Source organism: Protobothrops mucrosquamatus, unplaced genomic scaffold, assembly GCF_001527695.2.
Source record: "Protobothrops mucrosquamatus isolate PMUCROS unplaced genomic scaffold, P.Mucros_1.0 scaffold3912, whole genome shotgun sequence".
In the NCBI taxonomy this organism is placed as follows: domain Eukaryota; kingdom Metazoa; phylum Chordata; class Lepidosauria; order Squamata; family Viperidae; genus Protobothrops; species Protobothrops mucrosquamatus.
Genome location: NW_015389857.1, coordinates 12,756 through 36,162, shown reverse-complemented (window position 1 = coordinate 36,162; position 23,407 = coordinate 12,756). Strand labels below are relative to the sequence as shown.

Sequence of the window (23,407 nt, the reverse complement as noted above, 5' to 3'; positions counted from 1 at the left end):
GCCCTCTGCTTTTTCTCATTCCTTTTCAAACTATAATTTTTTAATCTTTTTCTCTGGGTACTGTGCCCGCCTAACACCTACACTTGTCCAACATGCTAATGCAAGATTGTGCGTGGGCCAAACTGAATACAGATGGTCCTCAACTTACCATTCAAAGTTACAACAGCACTGAAAAGAGTGTCTTAAGATCGTTTTTCACACACCGCAGCATCCCCACAGTCCTGTGCTCAAAATCCAGACGCTCGGCAACTGACTCATATTTATGACGGTTGCACCGTCCCGGCGGTCACGTGATTCCCTTTTGCGACCTTCTGACAAGCAAAGTCAATGGGATCCACTTAACAGCCGCGTGACTAATTTTAAAACTGCAGTGATTCACTTAACAACTGTGGCAAGGAAGGTCGCAAAATGGGGCACCACTCACTGAACAACTATCTTGTGTCGCAATGGAAGTCTTCAGCTCAATTGTAGTCGTAAGTTGAGGATGACCTGCATTCACCCATCCTTATAATAATAATAATAATGTTGGAAGAGACCTTAGAGGTCATCGAGTCCAACCCTCTGCTCAGGCAGGAAACCCTATAGCATTTCGGACAAATGGCTGCCCAGTCTCTTCTTAAAAACTTCCAGTGTTGGAGCATTCACCGCTTCTGGAGGCAGGTTGTTCCACTGGTTAATTGTTCTAACTGTCAGGAAGTTTCTCCTTAGATTAGTTTCCCCTTGATTAGTTTCCATCCGTTGCTTCTTGTCCTGCCTTCAGGCGCTTTGGAGAATAGCTTGACTCCCTCTTCTTTGGGGCAGCCCCTGAGATACTGGAACACTGCTATCATGTCCCCCCTCGTCCTTCTCTTCATTGAACTAGACATACCCAATTCCAGCAACCGTTCCTTATATGTTTTAGCCTCCAGTCCCCTAATCATCTTTGTTGCTCTTCTCTGTACTCTTTCTAGAGTCTCAACATCTTTTTTACATCGTGGTGACCAAAACTGGATGCCGTATTCCAAGTGTGGCCTTACCAAGGCCTTGTAAAGTGGTATTAATACTTCACATGATCTTGATTCTCTCCCTCTGTTAATGCAGCCTAGCACTGTGTTGGCCTTTTTGGCAGCTGCAGCACACTGCTGGCTCATATTTAAGTGATTGTCCACTAGGACTCCGAGATCCCTCTCACAGTTACTACTATTGAGCAAGGTACCCCCTATACTATACCTGTACATTTGGCTTTTCTTGCTTAAATGTAGAACCTTGCTTTTTTCACCATTGAATTCACGGGAAAACGTTCAAGTTCATCGTTTATCAGCCGCCCCAATCACTCTCCCACCAGCTCAATACAGTAAGATTTATTATTGGTGGAAAATGGAATGTTTCCTGCGAAACAACTGAGTGGTGTCCCGGTAAGAACATATCCAGAGCAGGGAGGGAGCGGGAGGGAGAGAACACACACACACACACACACAGACACAAAACACAATTGAGTTCACATCATCTGCAAGCTACTGTGGTGGGCGTCTGTTTCAGCAAACAACAGTTCCAAGGCCATAACCAGGGGAGCAAAAATTCCACAGAGTCTGCTTGCCACGGAGTCGTGTGGGAAAAGGAAAATCTTCAATAACGGTGAGCGAAACGCGGGTCAGTCGGCCGGCTTGTTCTATCCTGGCTTGCAAAACCGCCTGGCATGTTGGGGACTTGCGCGACCGAGTGCTGCGATCCGCCTTGTGCAAATTCTCCACGCCTGTGGGCAAAAAAACAAAAACAAAAAAACGCAATTGCTTTAGTTCTGAAGTATCTTAGACGAGGAGAAGGCTGCCTGGGGTCGCCCGGAGCTTTAGGATGGATTGACAGTTTGGTCTAGCAGCGAAGGGACCAGGCTGGAAACCGGGAGATGGCGAGTTCTAGTCCTGACCTAGTTATATGAAAGCTGGCTGGGTGACTCCGAGCCAAAGACCAGGCGACGGAGAGTTCTACTCCTCCTGTCTTAGGTATGGAAAAACAGCTGGGTGGCTTTGGGCCAATCGCCAGGAGATGGGAAGTTCTAGTTCTGCCTTTGGACATGGAAGGTGCTGGGTGACTCTTAAGTCAATCATCGGGAGACGAGGCGTTCTAGTCCTGCCTTAGCCATGGAAGCCAGCAGGGTGACTTTGGGCCAATCAACAGGAGACGGTGAGTTCTAGTTCTGCCTTAGTCAAAAAAGTTGATTGGGTGACTTTGGGTCAGTCACCAGGAGACGGTGAGTTCTAGTCCCACCTTAGGTAAGAAAACTGGCTAGGTGCCTTTGGGTCAGTCCCTCTCAACCCAACCCATCTCCCATAGTTGTCGTGGGAAAATGGTAGGAAAGAGGAAAATGCCTTCACTCTCTTGAGTAGTAGTAGTAGTAGTAATAATAATAATAATAATAATAATAATATAATAATTATAATAATAATAATAATAATAATAAGGAGGAGGAGGAGGAGGAGAACTACTACTACTACTACTACTACTACTACTACTACTACTACTACTACTACTACTACTACTACTGTGGGGTCCTTGGTGCTCTCTTGGCTTGGTTGTTTTCTTGCATATGTTTCATTACCCAACTAGCTAACATCATCAGTGCTAAAAGGGAGAGGAGGAGTAGGATGGGAAGAACAAGAAGGAGGAGGAGGAGGATTTCCTAGATTTTTTCTTGGCTCTGCCAATGTATGTATGTTGATCCATAATATAAAAAGACAGTAATGATAATAATTTAAATAATTTTATCTTTTTATCTATCTATCTATCTATCTATCTATCTATCTATCTATCTATCCATCCATCCATCCATCCATCCATATCCATCCATTCATCTATCCATCAATCCACTATCATCTGTCTGTCTCTCTTATCTATCAATCTATCTGTCTGTCTGTCTATGCATATTCATTCATCTATCCATCATCAATCTACTATCATCTGTCTCTCTCATCTATCAATCTATCCATCCATCCATATTCATTCATCTATCCATGAATCAATCCACTATCATCTCTGTCTGTCTCTGATCTATCTATCTATCTATCTATCTATCTATCTATCTATCTATCTATCTATCTATCTATCTATCTATCTATCTATCTATCTATCTATCTATCTATCTATCTAATCTCTGCCCATCTCAATTAATGACTCACGGGCGACTTAAAATTCAAGAAAATATACTACAATTAAAAGAATAAAAACATCTTTGAAAAGATTGAAAAGACGGCTATTTTTTTTTCCTCCCGTGCCTCCAGGGAAGGGAGACACTGGGGAGATCACGGCCAGAAGCTGGAGAGGCATCAAGATCGCTCCTGGATGGGGAGTGCAGACAGAGAGATGGGCCATGATCAATAGCAAGGTAAGAGCTCAGCTTTCTTCTTAGACCGAGTTGGGTAATGTTTGGTTCTATGGGGCCCCCTTCCTCTGCTGGGATGAAAGCCTGTGGCGTATTCTGGATAAAGCAGCTCCTGTACTGATAGGAGAGAATATCTATAGCTGTGGAATCCTTGGTGGTCTCTGAGTTGGGTTGTTTTCTTGCAGACGTTTCGTTGCCCAATTAGGTAACATCATCAGTGCTAGTAAGGGAGTGGGGTTATTGTTACAGGGTTAAGAACAGCCTAATCCAGTGATGGCGAACCTTTTAGAGACCGAGTGCCCAAACTGCAACCCAAAACCCACTTATGTATGGTTGGGTGCTGGGTGGGCGTGACCCATTGGGTGGGCGTGGCCCATTGGGTGGGCGTCGCTGCAATGGTAACGGCAGACTGGGTGGGACTAAAAAGTTCAATCAATCAATTCCAACTTTGCGACATCTTTATTTTCCCACGAGAAGTTGAAATTGATTGATTGACTGAATCTTTTTTTTTTGCACACGGTGGCGGAGGCCTAAAGCGAAAAGGTTTTATAAAACCCAGCTGAAGGCCTAGGACTGGGGCGACGGCGCGCGTGCCCATAGAGAGGGCTCTGAGTGCCGCCTCTGGCACCCGTGCCATAGGTTCACCACCACGGGCCTAATCAAAGAACCACCAAGAATACTCCCGCCAACACTGACAGGGCAAGCCGCTTGTAGGTAAACTGAGGGCAAACCCCACTCCCTTCTGGCACTGATGATGTTACCTAGTTGGGTCATGAAACGTCTGCAAGGAAACAATGAAGCTCAGAGAGCACCGAGGACTCCATAGTCGTCTTTCTCTTCCTCCTCCTCCTCTTCCTCCTAATGAACAGAGGAGAAATACCAGGGTGAGCATCAATAAAAGATTCCTTTCTTTCTATTCCTGCCTCCGCGCTTCATCTCCCATCCTTTCCCCAAGAAGCCATCTTGAAGAAAGCTCGTTTCTGCGTGCAGCCAGAAAAAGGGTGGGTTTTCCCCCCCATTTTATGACCTTTCCTGCCGTAGCCGTTAAGTGAATCACTGCACTTACTAAGTTAGTAACACGGTTGTTAAGTGAATCTGGCTCCCCCCGTTGACTTGGCTGGTCAGAAGGTTGCAAAAGAGGAATCATGTGACCCCGGGACGTAGCAACCGTCGTAAATATGAGTCGGTAGCCGAGCATCTGAATTCTGATCACGTGACCCTGGGGGATGCTGCAACGGTGTGAAAAATGGCAATAGCTCCCTTTTTTCCCCAGTGCTGTTGTAACTTTGAACGGTCGCTAAATGAACTGTTGTAAATCGAGGACCATCTGTAAACGATTTGAAATGTTATTTTTGCTAATGTACACCTTTCTGGGCAAATTTTCCCCTAACACAGAAGGGGGGGGAGGTTCTCCAACCTTGGCGACTTTACAACTTGTGGACTTCAACTCCCAGAATTTCTCAGACAGCTCTGGTCTGCCGGCTGAGGCATTCTGGGAGATGAAGTCCACAAGTCCACAGCCAAGATGTAGCCCCCCCTCCCCCAATGTATTTCGTGCCAAGGTACGGTCTCTTTTATGGGGGGGGGGTGCTGTAGGTAGTCCTCGAGTTACTGCTCCCTTGGTGACTTTTGGAAGCTGCAACGGCACTGAAAAAAAGTGACTTACGACCATTTTCACACTTAACGACAGTTGCAGCATCCCCATGGTCGCAGGATCAGAATTTGGATGCTTGGCAACTGGTTCATATTTATGACGGTTGCAGGGCCACGGGGGGTGGGGAGAGTCTCGCGATCCCCTTTTGCGACCTTCTGACAAGCCTAAACCAATGGGAGAAGCCAGATTCACTTAACAACCGTGTTACTAACTTAATGATCAGGGGACTGGAGGCTAAAACATATAAGGAACGGTTGCTGGAATTGGGGATGTCCAGTTTAATGAAGAGAAGGACGAGGGGGGACATGATAGCAGTCTTCCAATATCTCAGGGGCTGCCCCAAAGAAGAGGGAGTCCAGCTGTTCTCCAAAGCGCCTGAAGGCAGGACAAGAAGCAACAGGTGGAAACTAATCAAGGAGAGAAGCAACCTAGAACTAAGGAGAAATTTCCTGACAGTTAGAACAATTAACCAGTGGAACAACCTGCCTCCAGAAGCGGTGAATGCCCCAACACTGGAAGTTTTTAAGAAGAGACTAGACAGCCATTTGTCTGAAATGGTATAGGGTTTCCTGCCTGAGCAGGGGGTTGGACTAGAAGACCTCCAAGGTCCCTTCTAACAACAACAACATCATCATCATCATCATTATTATTATACAACCGCAGTGATTCCCTTAACAACTGCGGCAAGAAAGGTCATGAAAAGGGGGATTGAAACTCACTTAACGACTGTCTGCCTCAGCAGTGGGAATTTTGGGCTCAAATTGTGGTCATTAAGTGGAGGATTACCTGTATATGTATGTACGTGCCCCTCTTTCTTTCTTTCTCCAGGAAAACATGGCTGAAAGGCGCCTCTTCCTCTTTAAATAAACTCACCGGGATGGGGGAGGTAAACCTCGACCTCGGCTCAGCCTCCGCTCTGACCCGTAACCCGCCCAGCCGTCCCGCGAATGGCGACTCTCGTCGGGATGATGCTGAAAAGAGATTGGCCAAATATCAGGTTACGAAGCTCCTCGACACAAAATGGTCCACCTCTACAGTAGCGGCCCAAATTGTGGAAACCTTGTGGGAAAAGTGTACATTTGAGGTTTGATGGCTAATAACACCACTTTTGGGGGGGGGGAGTAGCACCACAAAATTATATATCAATGGAAAGATAATTTAATCAAGAATGTAATGCAACAAAGTTTGTTCAATTATCTGTACTGTATCCTGTGAAAAGTTATAGCCAAATAACCAGAAAAAGGAAGCACAACTTGCTTAGGTTGATATCAGGGAGCTTTCCTTCATCTGATTGTAGCCAATGAGCATGAGTGTTTAGAGAGCCAATCAGGTGTCATCTTGTTCTGGCAATGAGCCAATCAGATCACAATAGGATCCAGTGATTGATGTCATGTATTGAAGCTGAGAGGAGGACATTTGTCAGTGTGTTATGTGATCACTATCAAGTTGGTTGGGGTTTTTTTTTGTGTTCTTTCGTTGAGTGAGCTTGTAAAACGTAATAAAATTAAAGCAATGGTGCAAAGAGTTGACCGGTCGCCCAGAAAGTGATGTAAAATAGTATTAGTAAGTGAACAAGGCTACAGTTATAAAGAAATTAGAAGAAAAATGGGTGGAAACTTAACCAAAGGGGGCATTTCTACTGTACAGTTCTCCCAAAAGGTTTCCACAATTTTGGCCAGTAGTGTAAAAGGACCACCCTATTAAGGTTTAAGGGGGCAGCTTTGAGGCCTGGTGGTGCAGCGGTTACGAATGCAGCACTGCAGGCCGACTTCCTACTCCCTGCCAGCCGTTCCCTCATGATGGGGCTTGAGGTTGACTCAGCCTTCCATCCTTCCGAAGGTCCATAAAATGAGGACCTAGATTGCTGGGGGGAGGGCGCAGGCGGGGGGCAACAGGCTGACTCTGTAAACTGCTTGGAGAGGGCTATAAAGCACTGTCTAAGTCAGTGGTGGCGAACCTATGGCACGCGTGCCAGAGGCGGCACTCAGAGCCCTCTCTGTGGGCACACGCACCATGCCCTGGAGAGATGGCAACCGTCCCTCTTCAACTAGCCACCTGCTAACTTGCCGAGGTCCCACATGGCCGGATGTATCCGCATGCGCTCACTGGCCTCTGTGTGCAGGGGCCGATGGTGTCAGGCAGCAGCCGCCCCGGCCCCTGCCTCACCTTGCCCTGTGACAATGGCACCCCTGCCCTGCCTCACCTCACCCCACAGGACGAGCCTCCTGCCCACCGACCCACCAACCAGAGACCCCCTGGATCTCCCCCAACCCTGCCCGGCCCCCACAGGCGTCCCTCCCCATGAGCAACATCGAGTTGATCACGCCCACCTTGGCCACACCCACCCAATCTGCCATGACCACCACAGCCACGTCCACCCAGTGGGCCACGCCCACCTGGCACCTGGCGATAAATAAGAGGGTTTTGGGTTGTAGTTTGGGCACTCGGTCTCTAAAAGGTTCGCCATCACTGGTCTAAGTGCTATTGCTAATAAATGCCTGAAAATGTGGCAATCGTCTTACTTGAGGCCCAGTATCTTAGTTTCAACTGCAGCCAGCATCCGCTGGCGAATGCCAGTGAAGGAGATATTCGCAAAAGATGTTTGAAATTACTGCCTTCGGAATGTCAAAATTCATCGATCTTTGCCATCTGCAGGATGGTATCCAGCATTACTTAGGTGCCATCATACTAAAGCTGATTATTTTTTTTAACTGACGAAAACCTTGTAGAATTTCATCTCAACTCAGGTCCTGAAGCATCAGCTGAGGTCACGTGTAAACCCATCAAACATTCCATCCTTCCAGAGGTCCATAAAATGAGGACCTAGATCGGGGTAGTCAACCTTGGCTCTTTTATGACTCGTGGACTTCAACTCCCAGAACTCCTGAGCCAGCTATGCTGGCTCAGGAATTCTGGGAATTGAAGTCCACGAGTCATAAAAGAGCCAAGGTTGACTACCCCTGACCTAGATTGTTGGAGGGGCAAGATACTGGCTGTGTAAACCACTTAGAGGTTTATAAAGCACTGTGAAGAGGTATATAAGTCTAAGTGCTATTGCTCTCTTATCCTATCTATCTATGTATCTATGTATCTATGTATCTATGTATCTATGTATCTATCTATCTATCTATCTATCTATCTATCTATCTATCTATCTATCTATCTATCTATCTATCTATCTATCTATCTACCTATCTACCTACCTACCTACCTACCTACCTACCTACCTACCTACATCTATCTACCTACCTACATCTACCTACCTACCTATCATATCTTTATATCTCTCTATCCATCCATCCATCCTAGCTAACAATCCCTTGATTGTAGAGGAGTAGAGGATTGTAGTTTAGTAGAGGAGCCGGGATGGCACAGTGGTCAGAATGCAGTACTGCAAGCAAGCTGTGCCCACAGCCTGGAGTTCGATCCTGACGGGGCTCAAGGTTGACTCAGCCTTCCACCCTTCTGAGGCGGGTCAAATGAGGACCCAGATTGTTGGGGGCAAGATGCAAACAACGCTTCTACATTGTAAACCACCAAGAGAGCGCTGCAAAGTGCTTATGGGGAGGGCATATTATTTTTATTATATTTAAATATTTAAATATTTAAATATTAACCTAAATGCTACTGCTAAATGCTAGCTACCGGTACGCCTCGTCAGTGGGCCCTGCAGCTGAACACGGAAGCCAGCTCCTCTTCCCCACAAAACATAAAAAAAAAACACCTCATAGTTTGGAATAAATGGCGATCTTGTCGCCCTCACATCTGTAGCAAATCCACTTGGAGCTTAATCGCCGCAGAAAGGGAGTGTCTGCATTAAACGAAACCTGACTTTGGATGAGGAAGTTTCTAATTTCACGGTCCAATTTTTAATGGCTCTTTTGCATTCTCCTGTCAATGAGGGGCCAGGTGTAAAAAAAGACCAGGCAGGAGAACAGCCCTCACAAACTCAGAGGCAGACCTCTAAAGACAAAACGGAGGTAGCCCTCGACTTACGACCATAACGGAGCCCAAAATTTGTTGCTAAATGAGACACTCGCTAAGTGAATTTTGCCCCACATGGTTGTTAAATTGAATCTGGCTTCCTCCATGGACTTTGCTGGTCAGAAGGTCACAAAAGGGGATCACATGATCCCGGGACACTGCGACTGCCGCAAATATGAGCCAGTTGCCAAGCGTCTGAATTTCAGTCATGTGACCATGGGGATGCTGCAACGGTCGTAAAGTGTGAAGCCTGGTCATCAGTCCCTTTTTTCAGTGTCGTTGTAACTTCAAACGGTCACTAAATGAACGGTTGTAAGTCGAGGACTACCTGTAAAATTGGCTTGTCCCAAAGGCAAGCTGTAAACGACAGGGGTGGTCTCTTTGATCTCTTCCTTCCTTCGATAGACAATGGACGTGTGGGTCACGCCCAAAACACAGTCTGAGCGAGCCCTTGTGGTCCACCTTTGGCTCCAGACCTGCCCCCTTGAAATTGCAAATCCTAAACTTTAAAAACTGGGCATGGAGATGATCCAGGTCATCCAGAGGTCATGGTTGTCCCAAAGGTGCTTTTTTTTTTTCACGAGGCAACTGGACTTTCTTGTTTTTCTTGAAGACATTTCACTTCTAATAATAATAATGATAATAAAGTTGGAAGGGACCTTGGAGGTCTTCTAGTCCAACCCCCTGCTCAGGCAGGAAACCCTATACCATTTCAGACAAATGGCTGTCCAGTCTCTTCTTAAAGACTTCCAGTGTTGGAGCATTCACCGCTTCTGGAGGCAGGTTGTTCCACTGGTTAATTGTTCTAACTGTCAGGAAGTTTCTCCTTAGTTCCAGGTTGCTTCTCTCCTTGATTAGTTTCCATCTGTTGCTTCTTGTCCTGCCTTCAGGCGCTTTGGAGAATAGCTTGACTCCCTCTTCTTTGGGGCAGCCCCTGAGATACTGGGAGACTGCTATCATGTCCCCCCTCGTCCTTCTCTTCATTAAACTACACATGCCCAATTCCAGCAACTGTTCCTTATTATGTTTTAGCCTCCAGACCTCTAATCTCATCCAAGAAGCTTCTTCAACTCTGACTGGATGGTGGGAGAATGGAAGGATTCTTGCAGTCAGCTGGTCATTTGCATCCTTTTAGAGTCGCTGAGGCCACCCTGGAGCCTTACCTGTGTCCTCAGGGTCACCTGAGTAATGCAAATGGGTATGGAGCCTTCTTGGAACTGCTGAAAGGACGGTGTTGTAGCCTGGAGATAGACGATGTTGTATCCCTCCCCCTCTGTTGAGAGAGTGCTGTTCAGTTTTGTCATAGATGGCCACATTTTGGACAGAGATGACCGCTCATTTGAAAGGGGGGGGGTCAAAGAGGCCATCTGTGTCAAAATTGAACAGCCCTCTCTGAACAGAGGGGAAGGGATACAACATCGTCCGTCTCCAGGCTATAACAGAGTCCTTTCAGCAGTTCCAAGAAGGCCCCACAGCCATTTGCACCACTCAGGTGACCCTGAGAACACAGGTAAACCTCCAAATGGCCTCAACGACTCTCTAAAAGAAGGCAAATGACCAGCTGTCTGCAAGGAGTATAAATCCTTCCTTTCCCCACCATCCAGTCAGAGCTGAAGAAGCTTCTTGGAGGAGAAGCGAAACGTCTTCAAGAAAAACAAAAAAGTCCAGTTGCCTCGTGAAGAAGAAAAAAAAGCACCTTTGGGATAAAAACTGGGCAGTTTTTGAGCAAGAGACAGGAATTTTTAACAATTCACACCAGAGTTCAACCCAAGCATACCTGTCCGTCTCGGTCTGGCACCATCCTTGAACTTTCTCTCCTAGAAGGGGAAAAAGGAAGTTATCCACCATGCATGTATTTATCAGAAATTTAAAATAATTATGAAGTTGAGACGATTCCCACCGCCACGCAGAAAAAGTATCAGTAGATATCTTTATCAACGTGCAGATGCCTTTATTTTCTACCTTGTCTATGAATGTTAACACCAACTGGAGTCAATCCTAGTGATTGTCACCTCCCCAGTAAATAGTGCCTGTCCAATTTTAGTCTGCAAGTATGGAAATCTGTGTACAATATTGCCAAAAACAATATCCCCAAAAAGGGGCAATGCCGAGACCAAAAAAAAAAAAAAGGAATTGATTAAATTACTGACTGAGAATATATTACTGGGCAAGTGTGATAGACACACAAGGAATTTTGTCTCCGGTGCATAAGCTCTCTGAGTACATGCCAAACAACAAAGTAATAGTAATCATAATATCAAATAATAATCGTAACCATGATATCAATAAGAGAAGATAATGGAACAAATAGAAAGGATAAAAGTAATATAGCCATTACGTTCAATTCCTTACAAAATAAGGTATCCCAATTATAAAATTAATTGTCCCGCCATCATCTATACCAGGGTTCTTCAAACTTGGCCCTTTTATGACTTGTGGACTTCAACTCCCAGAATTCCTCAGCCAGGCACAGGTGCCTGGCTGAGGAATTCTGGGAGCTGAAGTCCACAAGTCATAAAAGGGCCAAGTTTGAAGAACCCTGGATTAATCTATGGTGGATAACCTTGTTTAGTTTTACTTCAAGCGTGCTGGCTGAGGAATTCTGGGAGTTGAAGTCCACCAGTCACAAAAGGGCCAAATTTGAAGACCCCTAAATTAATCTATGGTGGATGACCTTATTTAGTTTTACTTCAAGCATGCTGGCTGAGGAATTCTGGGAGTTGAAGTCCACAAGTCATAAAAGGGCAAAGTTTGAAGACCCCTGGATTAATCTATGGTGAATAACCTTGTTTAGTTTTACTTCAAGCATGCTGGCTGAGGAATTCTGGGAGTTGAAGTCCACTAGTCATAAAAGGGCCAAGTTTGAAGACCCCTGACCTATACCAAGCATTTTCTCTCACAGACAGAGAATTTCAAGTGCACACAAAACATGGTATTATCCTCAAATGGCTCTGAAAACCCTCCCAGGGATGCTCCAATTCCTTGCTCTTTTATCTTTTGTGGGACCCCAGAAAAAGGAGGCAAATTCTTCCACACCTAAGCGATACTTGGCTATCGCGCGACGATTCCCTTCCTGAAAATCGTCTGGCTGTCATTAGATTGGAATTGCTGGTCATAGTTATTCTAAGGTTTTGTTCAGGTTTGTTTTAAAATCAGAAATTGTTTTGATGATCTTGTTAGAGAAGGGTGGATAGGTAATTTCTGAATTTTGGGCTTGGGTTTTTGGATTTTTTTTAAGACTCCAGAAAGGCTGTGAAACTTAAAAGTTAGATAGTAGTTATGCCATGTTTAATAGAGTAAGAGATTACAGGCAGTCCTCGATTTACGACCGCAACTGAGCCCAAAATTTCTGTTGCTCGGCAAGGCAAATTGTTAAGTGTGTTTTATCCCATTTTGCAACCTTTTTTTGCTCCAGTTAAGTGAACCACTGAAGTTGTTAAATGAATCGCGGGGCTGTTAAGCATATCTAGCCACTGACTTTGTTGGAAGCCAGCTGGGAAGGTTATAAATGGTGATCACCTGGACCCAGGGACAATGCAACCGTCATAAGTACGAGTCAGTTGGCAAGCGTCTGAATTTCGATCACATGACCACGGGGACGCTCCCAACAGTTGTTAAGTATGAAAAAACAGTTGTGACTTTTGTCAGCGCTGTTGTGACCCCAAACAGTCACTAAACAAACAGTGGTTAAGTCAAGGACTACCTATATCTGATTACGTATCTGCGCTGAAGGAAGTTAGAAGTCTTTTCCCTGTGTTTTTTTTTCCTTTTATTCCCCCACATTTTAACTCCTTTTCGAATTTTTTTTAACCTCTGCTCCTTTTTAACTGGCAGTTATTTTGTTATGTTGTTTTTTTTCTTGAAACAGAGTCGAGTTTATTAAGAAAAGAAAAGGGGCCCGGCTGTCACTGAGCCGTCAAAAGGCCGATGGGACGCTCTCCGTTCCAGGTATCCAAAGGAAGATGAATAGTGGCATATTAAACATTTTTTCACAGTTTCAGCAATAAATAACCGAATGAAAAGTCGAGTTCTAGCCATAACTGGCGGGGCGAAAACCCTCGCAGGCGGTAGCCCATGTGCTGCCCTCTGGCCTGCAAGAACACTGTAAAGGCACTGAACTTGAATAAACGACCACAGATTAGCAATAAAACCAAATGGTACCGTTCAGGTTAATGCCAAATGCTGACATGGAAGAAGCCGACGTGAAATGACTTTCACGAGAAACAGGAGGAGGGTTGAAGAGTTGAGGGTTTAATAAATGGACGGTCACCTTGGCGCTCTTGAATGCCTCAGACATTTTTAATTCTCTACAGGACTTTGGAGGCCCTGGGTGAAACTGGCTTCAGAGTTGCACCTTCAGGCTAGCCAATCTCTCCCTCGTTTGGTTTGTGTGTTGAGAGTCCTGAGCTAGAAGGAAGGGCTCCTTACCTGTCCCCGAAGTGGTCTTGGTAGCGGCCACGATCTCTGTGATCGAAGCCGTGGAAGCGATCCTGCCGGCTGAAGTCCGAATGGTATCGGTCGTCCATGGCCATCCGCTTTGGCTCTGGCCAGTAGCCATCGTCACGGCTGCAAAGAGTCCCAGATTCAACATGTTATCAGCACTCCGGTTCCAGACAGACTTGGGTTGCCGTTTCGGCAATTTATTTATAATACGTATTTACTTTTTAGATGTTTAGCCTGTCTTTATTAAGTAACTCAAGACAGCAAACACACATAATAAATACTCCCTTCCTTTTTCTCCACAACACTCCTGTGAGGTGAGTTGGGCTGAGAGACAGGGACTGAATCAAAGTCATTCAATCAGCTTTCATACAGAATAAGAGAGTTGGAAGGGACCTTGGAGGTCTTCTAGTCCAGGGATAGGCAACCTTGGCTCTTTTATGACTTGTGGACTTCAACTCCCAGAATTTCTGAGCCAGCCATGCTGAGGGGACAGGGAGAGGTTTCCAAGCTGAGCCATGCTGGCTCAGGAATTCTGGGAGTTGAAGTCCAATAGTCATAAAAGAGCCAGAGTTACCTACTGCTGTTCTAGTCCAAACCTCTGCTCAAGCCATGCCAGACAAACAGTTATTCAGTCTCTTCTTAAAAACCTCCAGTGATGGAGCACCCAAGAATTCTTCTGGAGCACCCAAGAATTGTTCTCACTGCCAGGAAGTTTCTCCTTAGTTCTAGGTCGCTTCTCTCCTTGGTTAGTTTCCATTCCCTGCTTCTTGTCCTGCCCTCAGGCGCTTTGGAAAATAGGTTGACCCCCCCCCCTTCTTTGTGGCAGCCCCTTATCATATCAACCCTAGTCTTTTTGTTGACTAGACTAGAAATACCCAATTCCTGCAAATATTCTTCCTAAGTTTTAGCCTTCACTCCCCTAGTCATCTTTGTTGCTCTTCTCTGCACTCTTTCCAGAGTCTCAACATCTTTATTTATAATATGGTGACCAAAACTGGATGCAGGATTCCAAGTGTGGCCTTACCAAGGCATTGTAAAGCGGTATTAACACTTCACGTGATCTTGATTCTGTCCCTCTGTTAATGCAGCCCAGGACTGCATTGGCTTTTTGGGTTAATAATGTTAGGGCCAACAGATGCAGGATCTGACCAGGAAGAGCAGGGAACAAAAGGCCCACAAGGTAGAACGCTTACAAAACACGCAAATGGAAAGAACAGCCAGGTGCCAGGTTGGCGCTCCTGCCTTACAAGCTGACTCTCTCTCTCACCGTCCGTCGTTGTAGGGCCTCCGCAAGGCCGAACGACGGTCCTGCTCGTAGCGCAGCTGCTCCTGCTGCCGCCGTAACTCCTCCCGCTCCCGGTAGATGCGCTCCTGCTCCCTCCGCCGCTCCTGCTCGATGCGCATCCGCTCCCGCTCCAGCCGCTCCCGCTCCATCCGCTCCCGCTCCAGCCGTTGCTTCTGGAAGTGCAGCCGTTCCCGCTCCTTTTGCAGCCGCTGCCTTTCGTCCGACTCCTGGGTCTCCTGCGAGTGCTGGTCCCGCTCCCTCCGCTCCCGTTCCCTGGGTTCACACATGGAAAGCGAGAGGGGGTTTGCACGGGGAAGATGGCAAGGCTGAATCTTAGCAAGAGACTAGAAGAGGCATGTCAAACTCAAGGCCCACGGGCCACATCTGGCCCGTGGGGCTGCCCCAGAGATGGCGAGGGACCGGCCATGCGCAAACGGCTGTGCACCCCCATGGTGGGTAGCGCCCATTCGTGCATGGGCCACGCACACACTCCCGCGCTAGTGGCCTGTTCACGCATGCACAAACGGGGGAACACATGCCCCCCCGCACTATCGGCCCGTTCACGCATGCAAAAACAGGGCACGCATGCTCCCCCCACGCTAGCGTTTCCGTTCGCGCCCGCACGCATGTGCAAACAGGGCCGTGGGCGCTAGCGCAAGTGGGGGGAATGCACGCCCACTTGTGTGCGCCCTGGCCAGTCATTTCTGCGGCCCGCGGGCCAAGAGCCCATAGGTTGGGGACCCCTGCCTAAAGTGATGTGAGCTGAATCCAAGGTTATTTTCAAGAAACTAAATTCTGGCCATGGCTAGAATCTGAGATACTGGCAAACCCTTTTAGAGGACGACAACAGAGGCCACCTGTATCATGAGAAGTTGCTCTGTATCTAAAACCAGGCAAGGCAGATACGAAACATTGCTTTTTCTCCCCCCCCCCCCAATTAAAAGTATGAAAGTCATTTGTTTATAGCTCCTGCATCTGATCATGGAGAAATTCTGAGTCTTGCTGAAAAGCAATTAGCTAAATATAATGTTAAGAAGCATTTATGTTGTGGCCGTTTAGATTTAATTTTGTTTTAATGGCGTAGCTGGTATTACTTTTTCCATTGTAATCCGGTACTTTATTAAAAAGGAAAAAAAAAGTTTTCCTTTTAGTAGGAAAGGCGGAGAGAGAGAAATGTGAATTTAAATTGGAGCTAGCTTCAGTAACTTTTAAAGCATTAATTTTAATTAGCTTTGCTCGTAGAAGAAATTATGTCGACTGACAATGGCCTTACATTTTACTGCCCTATCCTGCTGGATTATAAAATAATTTTTATTTTGTACTCTTAGGGCAAACACTTCAGACACACCATTTAAAAGAATTGCAGTCATCTTGGGGAAAAATAGATCTGCTTTTAAGTCTTTTCTTGCCACAGTCTCAACTCAGTGGTCATTCTCTGTGCGCTCAGCGAAACATATCAGGATAGAGGACATTTTAATACTTAAATGTTAACACAGTTAGTCTTCGACTTTAAGTGTTTAGTGACCGTTCAAAGTTACAATGGCATTGGGAAAAAAGGTGACTTATGACCGTTTTTCACACTTGTGACCGTTGCAGCATCCCTATGGTCACATGATCCAAATTCAGACACTTGGCAACTGGCTCATATTTATGAAAGTTGCAGCATTCCAGGGTCAAAGCAGGAGATTGTGAATTCCAAGTCCTGATTTAGTCATGATAGCTATCTGGGTGACTTTGGGCCAATCACCAGGAGACCGTGAGTTCTAGTCCCTCCTTAGATATGAAAGCTGGCTGGGTGACTTTGGGCCAATCACCAGGAGACGGAGAGTTCTAGTCCCGCCTTAGATATGAAAGCTGGCTGGATGACTTTGGGCCAATCACCAGGAGACGGAGAGTTCTAGTCCCACCTTAGGTATGAAAGCTGGCTGGGTGACTTTGGGCCAATCACTAGGAGACAGAGAGTTCTAGTCCCTCCTTAGACATGAAAGCTGGCTGGGTGACTTTAGGCCAATCACCAGGAGACGGAGAGTTCTAGTCCCACCTTAGGTATGAAAGCTGGCAGGGTGACTTTGGGTCAATCACCAGGAGACGGAGAGTTCTAGTCCCGCCTTAGGCACGAAAGCTGGCTGGGTGACTTTGGGCCAATCACCAGGAGACTGTGAGTTGTAGTCCCGCCTTAGGCATGAAAGCTGGCTGGGTGACTTTGGGCCAATCACCAGGAGACTGTGAGTTGTAGTCCCACCTTAGGCATGAAAGCTGGCTGGGTTGGCCAATCACCAGGAGACAGTGAGTTCTAGTCCCGCCTTAGGCATGAAAGCTGGCTGGGTTGGCCAATCACCAGGAGACGGAGAGTTCTAGTTCCACTTTGGGCATGAAAGCCAGCTAGGTTGGCCAACCATCAGGAGACGGCGAGTTCTAGTCCTGCCTTGGGCATGCAAGCTGGCTGTGTGACTTTGAGCCAGTCTCTCTCAGCCCAACCCACCTCACAGGGTTATTGTTATGGGGAAAACAGGAGGAGGAAGGTGTATAGGATAAGTTCGTCACCTTGAGATATTTGTCAATATAATAAAGGTGTGATATATATAAATAAAATTTTAAATGAATTTTTTTTAAAAAAAAAAATCCAGCACGCTGAACCCACCTGCCTGACTGGGGGAAAACGAAAGAAGAGAATGTGGAAGTGAAGTCAAATGAATGGAGTGTGTCAAATTTAGAAGGGAATATGCAGGTAATGGAGAGGGAGAGGGAAGGAGAGGAAAAGGCTTCTTCCAATATTAATAACTACTTGTCACACGGACAAAAAGAAAGACCCCTGACAACATTTAATCAAGAGGAAGAGCTCTGCCAGCCTGCTGACGTACGATCCGTTCAGTGGAAAAACGCACCGCGTTCCTACATAATAAAGAGCTCTTTAAAATATCTGCTTGCAATAAGGGGGCGGCAGTGGAGAAACACGGAAGATTTCACTCAGCAACTGAATCAAACCTCCATGACGCCCAAACAGAGAGTGGATCCCGGGAGGAAAGCGACAGCTGCATAATAGATCATGTCAACAGACCGCAGATTCATGCCAGGATAATCCTCTCTGGTTGTTGCGCGGAGACAGGAGGGTTTCAAAAGAAGGGGGGGGGGGAAAGAGCTCAGCTCAGCTGGGGCAATGTTGGACTGGAGCCTGCTGAGCTGCGACAAGGACGCACGAAAAACAAGAACTGTTTTTTTAAAAAAAGGTCCAGTGCTACACAACTGACACTAGGCGGCTCTTTCGTCCACTTTGGAAGCGAGCCAGGAATGGCGACCTCAGCATCCTGTTTATCAAGGACTTTGAGAGAAGTTCAAAGTGATTAAAAGAAAGGATCGCCGACAGCCCAGCTGACAGCTCACCCACCAGGTTGATGACTGTTTTCAAACAGGTTGTTTATCCACAGGGGTGTCCAACCTTGGCAACTTTAAGAGTTGTGGACTTCAACTCCCAGAATCCCCCTGCTGGCTGGGAAATTCTGGGAGCTGAAGTCCACGAGAAGCAACGGATGGAAACTAACCAAGGAGAGAAACAACCTGGAACTAAGGAGAAACTTCTTGACAGTGAGGACAATTAACCAGTGGAACAACCTGCCTCCAGGAGCGGGGAATGCTCCAACACTGGAAGTTTTTAAGAAGAGACTGGACAGCCATTTGTCTGAAATGGTATAGGTTCTCCTGCTTGAGCAGGGGGTTGGACTAACTGACCTCCAAGGTCCCTTCCAACTTTATTATTATTATTATTATTATTATTATTATTATTATTATTATTATTATTATTATTATTATTATTATTATTATTATTATTATTATTATTATTATTAAGCAGAGGTGTCCACAGGATGCAACGCTCTCATTAAAAGAACAACATCAATGCAAGCTCCGCCCATTTGGTACACTGGGTGCAGCATCCCAATGGATGCAGGTGGTCCTCGACTTACGACCACAATTGAGCCCAAAATTTCTGTTGCTACGCTGGACAGTTGTTGAGTTTTGCCCCATTTTACCAATTTTCTTGGCACGGTTCTTAAGCCAATTGGGCTTCCCCGCTGACTCCGCTTGTCAGGTGCAAAAGTGACTCAGGGATGCCACGACCTCCATAAATACGAGCCAGTGGCCAACCGTCTGAATTTTGATCACGGGACCGCGAGCATGCTGCAACGGTCGTAAGCATGAGGTCCAAAATCACTTTTTTTTCAGTGCTACTGTAACTTGGATCGGACACCAAACGGATGGTTACTAAAGCAGAGGAACCCCTTGCCCCAGCGACAGTTTGGGGGTTAGAAACGTGGCGAGGAGCCAACGCCAACCCACCTCCTCCGTTCCGTCTCTCGGATCTCCCGTTCGCGTTGCCTCTGGCGCTCCCGCTCGCGCTGCTCCTTGATTTTATCGAACGACAGAATGTCTTGCTTCTCTTTGCTCTCCGACTTGCGGTCGTGGCTTTTGGTGCTCTGAAGCGAAGCAGAAAAGGGGGAAAGGGTGGGGATGTAGCGCCTGCGTTTTTACTCCGGGCGCCTTCAGCTTCCGAGCAGCTGGGCGCCCATGTTCTGCAGCCAAGAGAACCAAGGGGTGGACTTCAGAAATCGTGGGCGCTCCCTCACTGGAGGTTTTTAAGAAGAGACTGGACAGTCACTTGTCTGAGATGGTATAGGTCAGTGATGGCGAAACTTTTAGAGCCCGAGTGCCCAAACTGCAACCCAAAACCCACTTATTTATCGCCGGGTGCCAGGTGGGCGTGGCCCACTGGGTGGGCGTGGCTGTGGTCATGGCAGACTGGGTGGGTGTGGCCAAGCTGGGCATGGTCACCTCAATGATGCTCGTGGGGAGGGATGCCTGTGGGGGCCGGGCAGGGTCGGGGGAGAAACGGGGTCTCTGGCAGGTGGGGCGGTGGGCAGGAGGCTCGTCCTACGGGGTGAGGCAAGGCAAGGCAGGGCAGGGGTGCCATTGTCGCAGGGCAAGGCGAGGCAGGGGCCGGGGCAGCTGCTGCCTGACACCATTGGCCCCTGCACACAGAAGCCAGCAAGCGCATGGGAGCCGACAGTATCCATCAGCAGCCACAGCCTGCCGGCCCCTCGACCGGCGCACTCTGGGGCTCCGCAGCCCGCCCCCAGCAGTTCAGAGAAGCCACCTCTTAGCTGGACGGATGGCCGACAGCTGAGGAGCGATGCAGTGGGTCGTGTCCGGGAAAAGGAGAGCATGCAAGGCCAGGAGGGATGGGATGGGGGGGAAGGAGGGAAACCAGCCATGCTGGGATGCATCCGGCCACGTGGGAGCTCAGTGAGTTAGCGGGCGGCTGGTTGAAGAGGGACGGTTGCCATCTCCGGGGCATGGTACGTGTGCCCACAGAGAGGGCTGTGAGTGCCGCCTCTGGCACATGTGCCATAGTTTCGCCACCACTGGTATAGGTCCTCCTGTTTGAGCAGGGGGCTGGACTAGTAGACCTCCAAGGTCCCTTCCAGCCCTATTCTATTCTATTCTGGCCTGCCCCACATGCTCCAGCAGAATCCTATCCAGCTCTGGATCCCGTCGGCCAAGGGATTGTGCCTGGTGGGGTCCAAGAAAAGGACTTTGTCTGCTATGGCTCCCATCCTTTGAAATATCGTGCCTCTTGAGTTGAAATTCTCCCCTCCCCCTTTCTGAAAATGCCTAAAAGCCTGCCTTGGCCAACTGGACTGGAATCCCAATAGGGGCATCCCATTTTGGAGGTGGTTAGTAGACTATCGTGTTTCCCCTGAAAATAATGCCGGATTTTATATTAACTTTTGCTCCAAAAGACGCATTAGGGCACCAACCTTGACAATTTTAAGGCATGTGGACTTCAACTCCCAGAATTCCACAGCCAACAATGTTGGCTGTGGAATTCTGGGAGTTGAAGTCCACATGCCTTAAAATTGTCAAGGTTGAGGAACACTGCATTAGGGCTTATTTTCCNTCATCTAGGTCAGGGGTAGGCAACCTTGGCTCTCTTATGACTCGTGGACGTCAACTCCCAGGATTCCTGAGCCAGCATGGCTCAGCTTGGAAATCTCTCCCTTTCCCCTCAGCGTGGCTGGCTCAGGAATTCTGGGAGTTGAAGTCCACGAGTCATAAAAGAGCCAAGGTTGCCTACCCCTGGCTTTAGTTCTCCGGAAGTGTCCATCAGGCAGGTGGAGATTTCAAATGCAAAAGGACATGCTCGCACGAAGGGATCAGCTCACCCTCAGCCCTGAAACCATAATGCTTCGATAAAAGTTTTAATTACCTGATTTAACGGAGCGCGAACGTCCAGGTGACCCGTTTTTCTGCTCTTCTGTTCCTTTTTCCTGCTTTTCCTCTCCGCTCTCCTCCACTTTTTGAGAGTTGTTTTTGTCGTTTTTTTCTTCTTTAAGGTTGAGAGACCTACCAACGGGATCAAAACAGCAACTGAGGCTCTATCCGACGTACCTCATAAGTCAAAATTCATCACTTTGATCTCTGGAGTGAAAGAGCACCACCAGGTGATGCCTTGCCGAAGTACAATAAAGGCGGTGTTCAGATATAAATCTTTTTAAAAAAACCAGCTGGTAGGGTATAAACCACGGGTAGGCAACCTTGGCTCTTTTAGGACTCGTGGACTTCAACTCCCAGAATTCCTGAGCCAGCCATGCTGAGGGGAAAGGGAGAGGTTTCCAAGCTGAGCCAGGCTGGCTCAGGAATTCTGGGAGTTGAAGTCCATGAGTCATAAAAGGGCCAAGTTTGAAGACCCCTGACCTATACCATCTCAGACAAGGTTCCCCACCCCTGCTATAGACCAACTCTACATCTGGTGGAACTACTGGTTTGTACCTTTAGAGCAGGGGTCTTCAGACTTGGCCCTTTTATGACTGGTGGACTTCAACTCCCAGAATTCCTGAGCCAGCATGGCTCAGCATGGAAACCTCTCCCTGTCCCCTCAGCATGGCTGGCTCAGGAATTCTGGGAGTTGAAGTCCACGAGTCGTAAAAGAGCCAAGGTTGCCTACCCCTGGTATAAACCTAGCCTCCTTTGTATTTTCCTGAAATTCTTAGCCACAAGAAGATCACAAGCAACCATACAGGCAAGTCCTCGACTTTACAATCACAATTGAACCAAAAAGTTCAGTTGCTAAGCAAGACAGCCGTGAAGTGAAATTTTGCCACATTTTATGACCTCTCTTGCCACAGTTGTTAAGTGGATCACTGCAGATGCCAAGTTAGCAACACAGTTGTGAAGTAAATCTGCCTTCCCCATTGGTTTTGCTTGTCAGAAGGTCGCAAAAGGTGATCCCTGGGACACGGAGGGAGACACAGTGCCACCGTCATAAATATGAGTCAGTTGCCAAGCGTCTCTAAAGTTTGATCACATGATCTCGGGGAATGCCACAAGAAGTGTGGGAAAACGGTCGTTAAGTCACTTTTTTCAGCGCATTTGCAACTTCGAGCTGTCACTAAACCAGTGGTTCTCAACCTTTTTAATGCCGCGACCCCAACCGGTCGTAAGTCGAGGACTAAACCGGTCGTAAGTCAAGGACTAAACCGGTCATACGTCGAGGACTAAACCGGTCGTAAGTCGAGGACTACCCAACCAGTCGTAAGTCAAGGACTTTCCCTGCCCGGGAGCGCCGCGCATGCATGGTTCCGCCCCCTGCGCCGGTCGAGGCGTAGCTGGCAAGCGGCAGAGACGGAGCAGGCCGACCACCAGCTGGTCCAGCCCAAGGGAGGTAAGGCACCCGCTGGAAAAGGGGAAAAAATGGACAAAAAGAATGGCGGACAAAAAAAATGGCGGACAGCCTTGCTTGGCGACCCCCATGAAATGGTCGATCGACCCCAAATGGGGTCCCGACCCACAGGTTGAGAACCACTGCACTAAACGAACCGTTGTTAAGTCGAGGACTACCTGAGTCCATCTTTGAGAAAACAGTTTGGGGTAGTGGAGAAAGTGCTGGAACAGAAACCAGGAGACCCTGAGTTCTAATCCTCCCTTGGAGAGAAAAGCCAGTTAGGCCAGCTCCTTTCATTCTCTCTCAAACCAACCTCACAGGGTTCTTGTTGTGGGGAAAATAGGAGATGGGAGCGTCATGAGTGTCCGCTGCTTGGAGTTGATGAAAAATAAAGGCAGGATATAAATCGAATAATAAACCTCAGCTCTAGAAAAGTGGTTAAGTTTAAGAAAGAGGCTTAAATTAGGGCAGTGATGGCGAACCTTTTAGAGACCGAGTGCCCAAACTGCAACCCAAAACCCACTTATTTATCGCCGGGGGCCGGGTGGGCGTGGCCCACTGGGTGGGCGTGGCTGTGCTGGTCATGGCAGATTGGGTGGGTGTGGTCACCTCAATGTTGCTCGTGGGGAGGGACGCCTGTGGGGGGTGGGCAGGATTGGGGGAGATCCAGGGGGTCTCTGGCAGGTGGGGCGGTGGGCAGGAGGCACGTCCTGCGGGGTGAGGCGAGGCAGGGCGGAGGTGCCATTGCCACGGGGCAAGGCAAGGCCTTGTATGGGGTTTTGTATGGGGTATTTTTAGAGCAGGCCTGTTATTTAATTTGATTTTAGAACAGAAATTTGTGTATATTTATCGTGGTTTTTATTATCGCCTGTTCACCGCCCTGAGTCCCGTAAGGGAGATAGGGCGGTATATAAATTCAATAAATAATAATAATAATAATAATAATAATAATAATAATAATAATAATAATAA

At 47.5% G+C, this 23,407-nt stretch overlaps 1 protein-coding gene across 1 annotated transcript in view; it reads right to left on the bottom strand.

Moving 5' to 3' along the window:
* Positions 1–1,455: 1,455 nt before the first annotated feature.
* LOC107298360 (scaffold attachment factor B1) overlaps positions 1,456–23,407 on the bottom strand; it is a 33,998-nt gene continuing 12,046 nt past the window's right edge. The window contains exons 7-12 of the mRNA XM_029286505.1: positions 19,054–19,190; positions 14,704–14,994; positions 13,422–13,559; positions 10,771–10,810; positions 5,883–5,980; positions 1,456–1,732 (exon numbers count right to left, since the gene is read on the bottom strand). Coding sequence (XP_029142338.1) covers positions 1,606–1,732; positions 5,883–5,980; positions 10,771–10,810; positions 13,422–13,559; positions 14,704–14,994; positions 19,054–19,190 — 831 coding nt within the window. The 3' untranslated portion in view covers positions 1,456–1,605. The remainder of the gene's footprint in view (positions 1,733–5,882; positions 5,981–10,770; positions 10,811–13,421; positions 13,560–14,703; positions 14,995–19,053; positions 19,191–23,407) is intronic.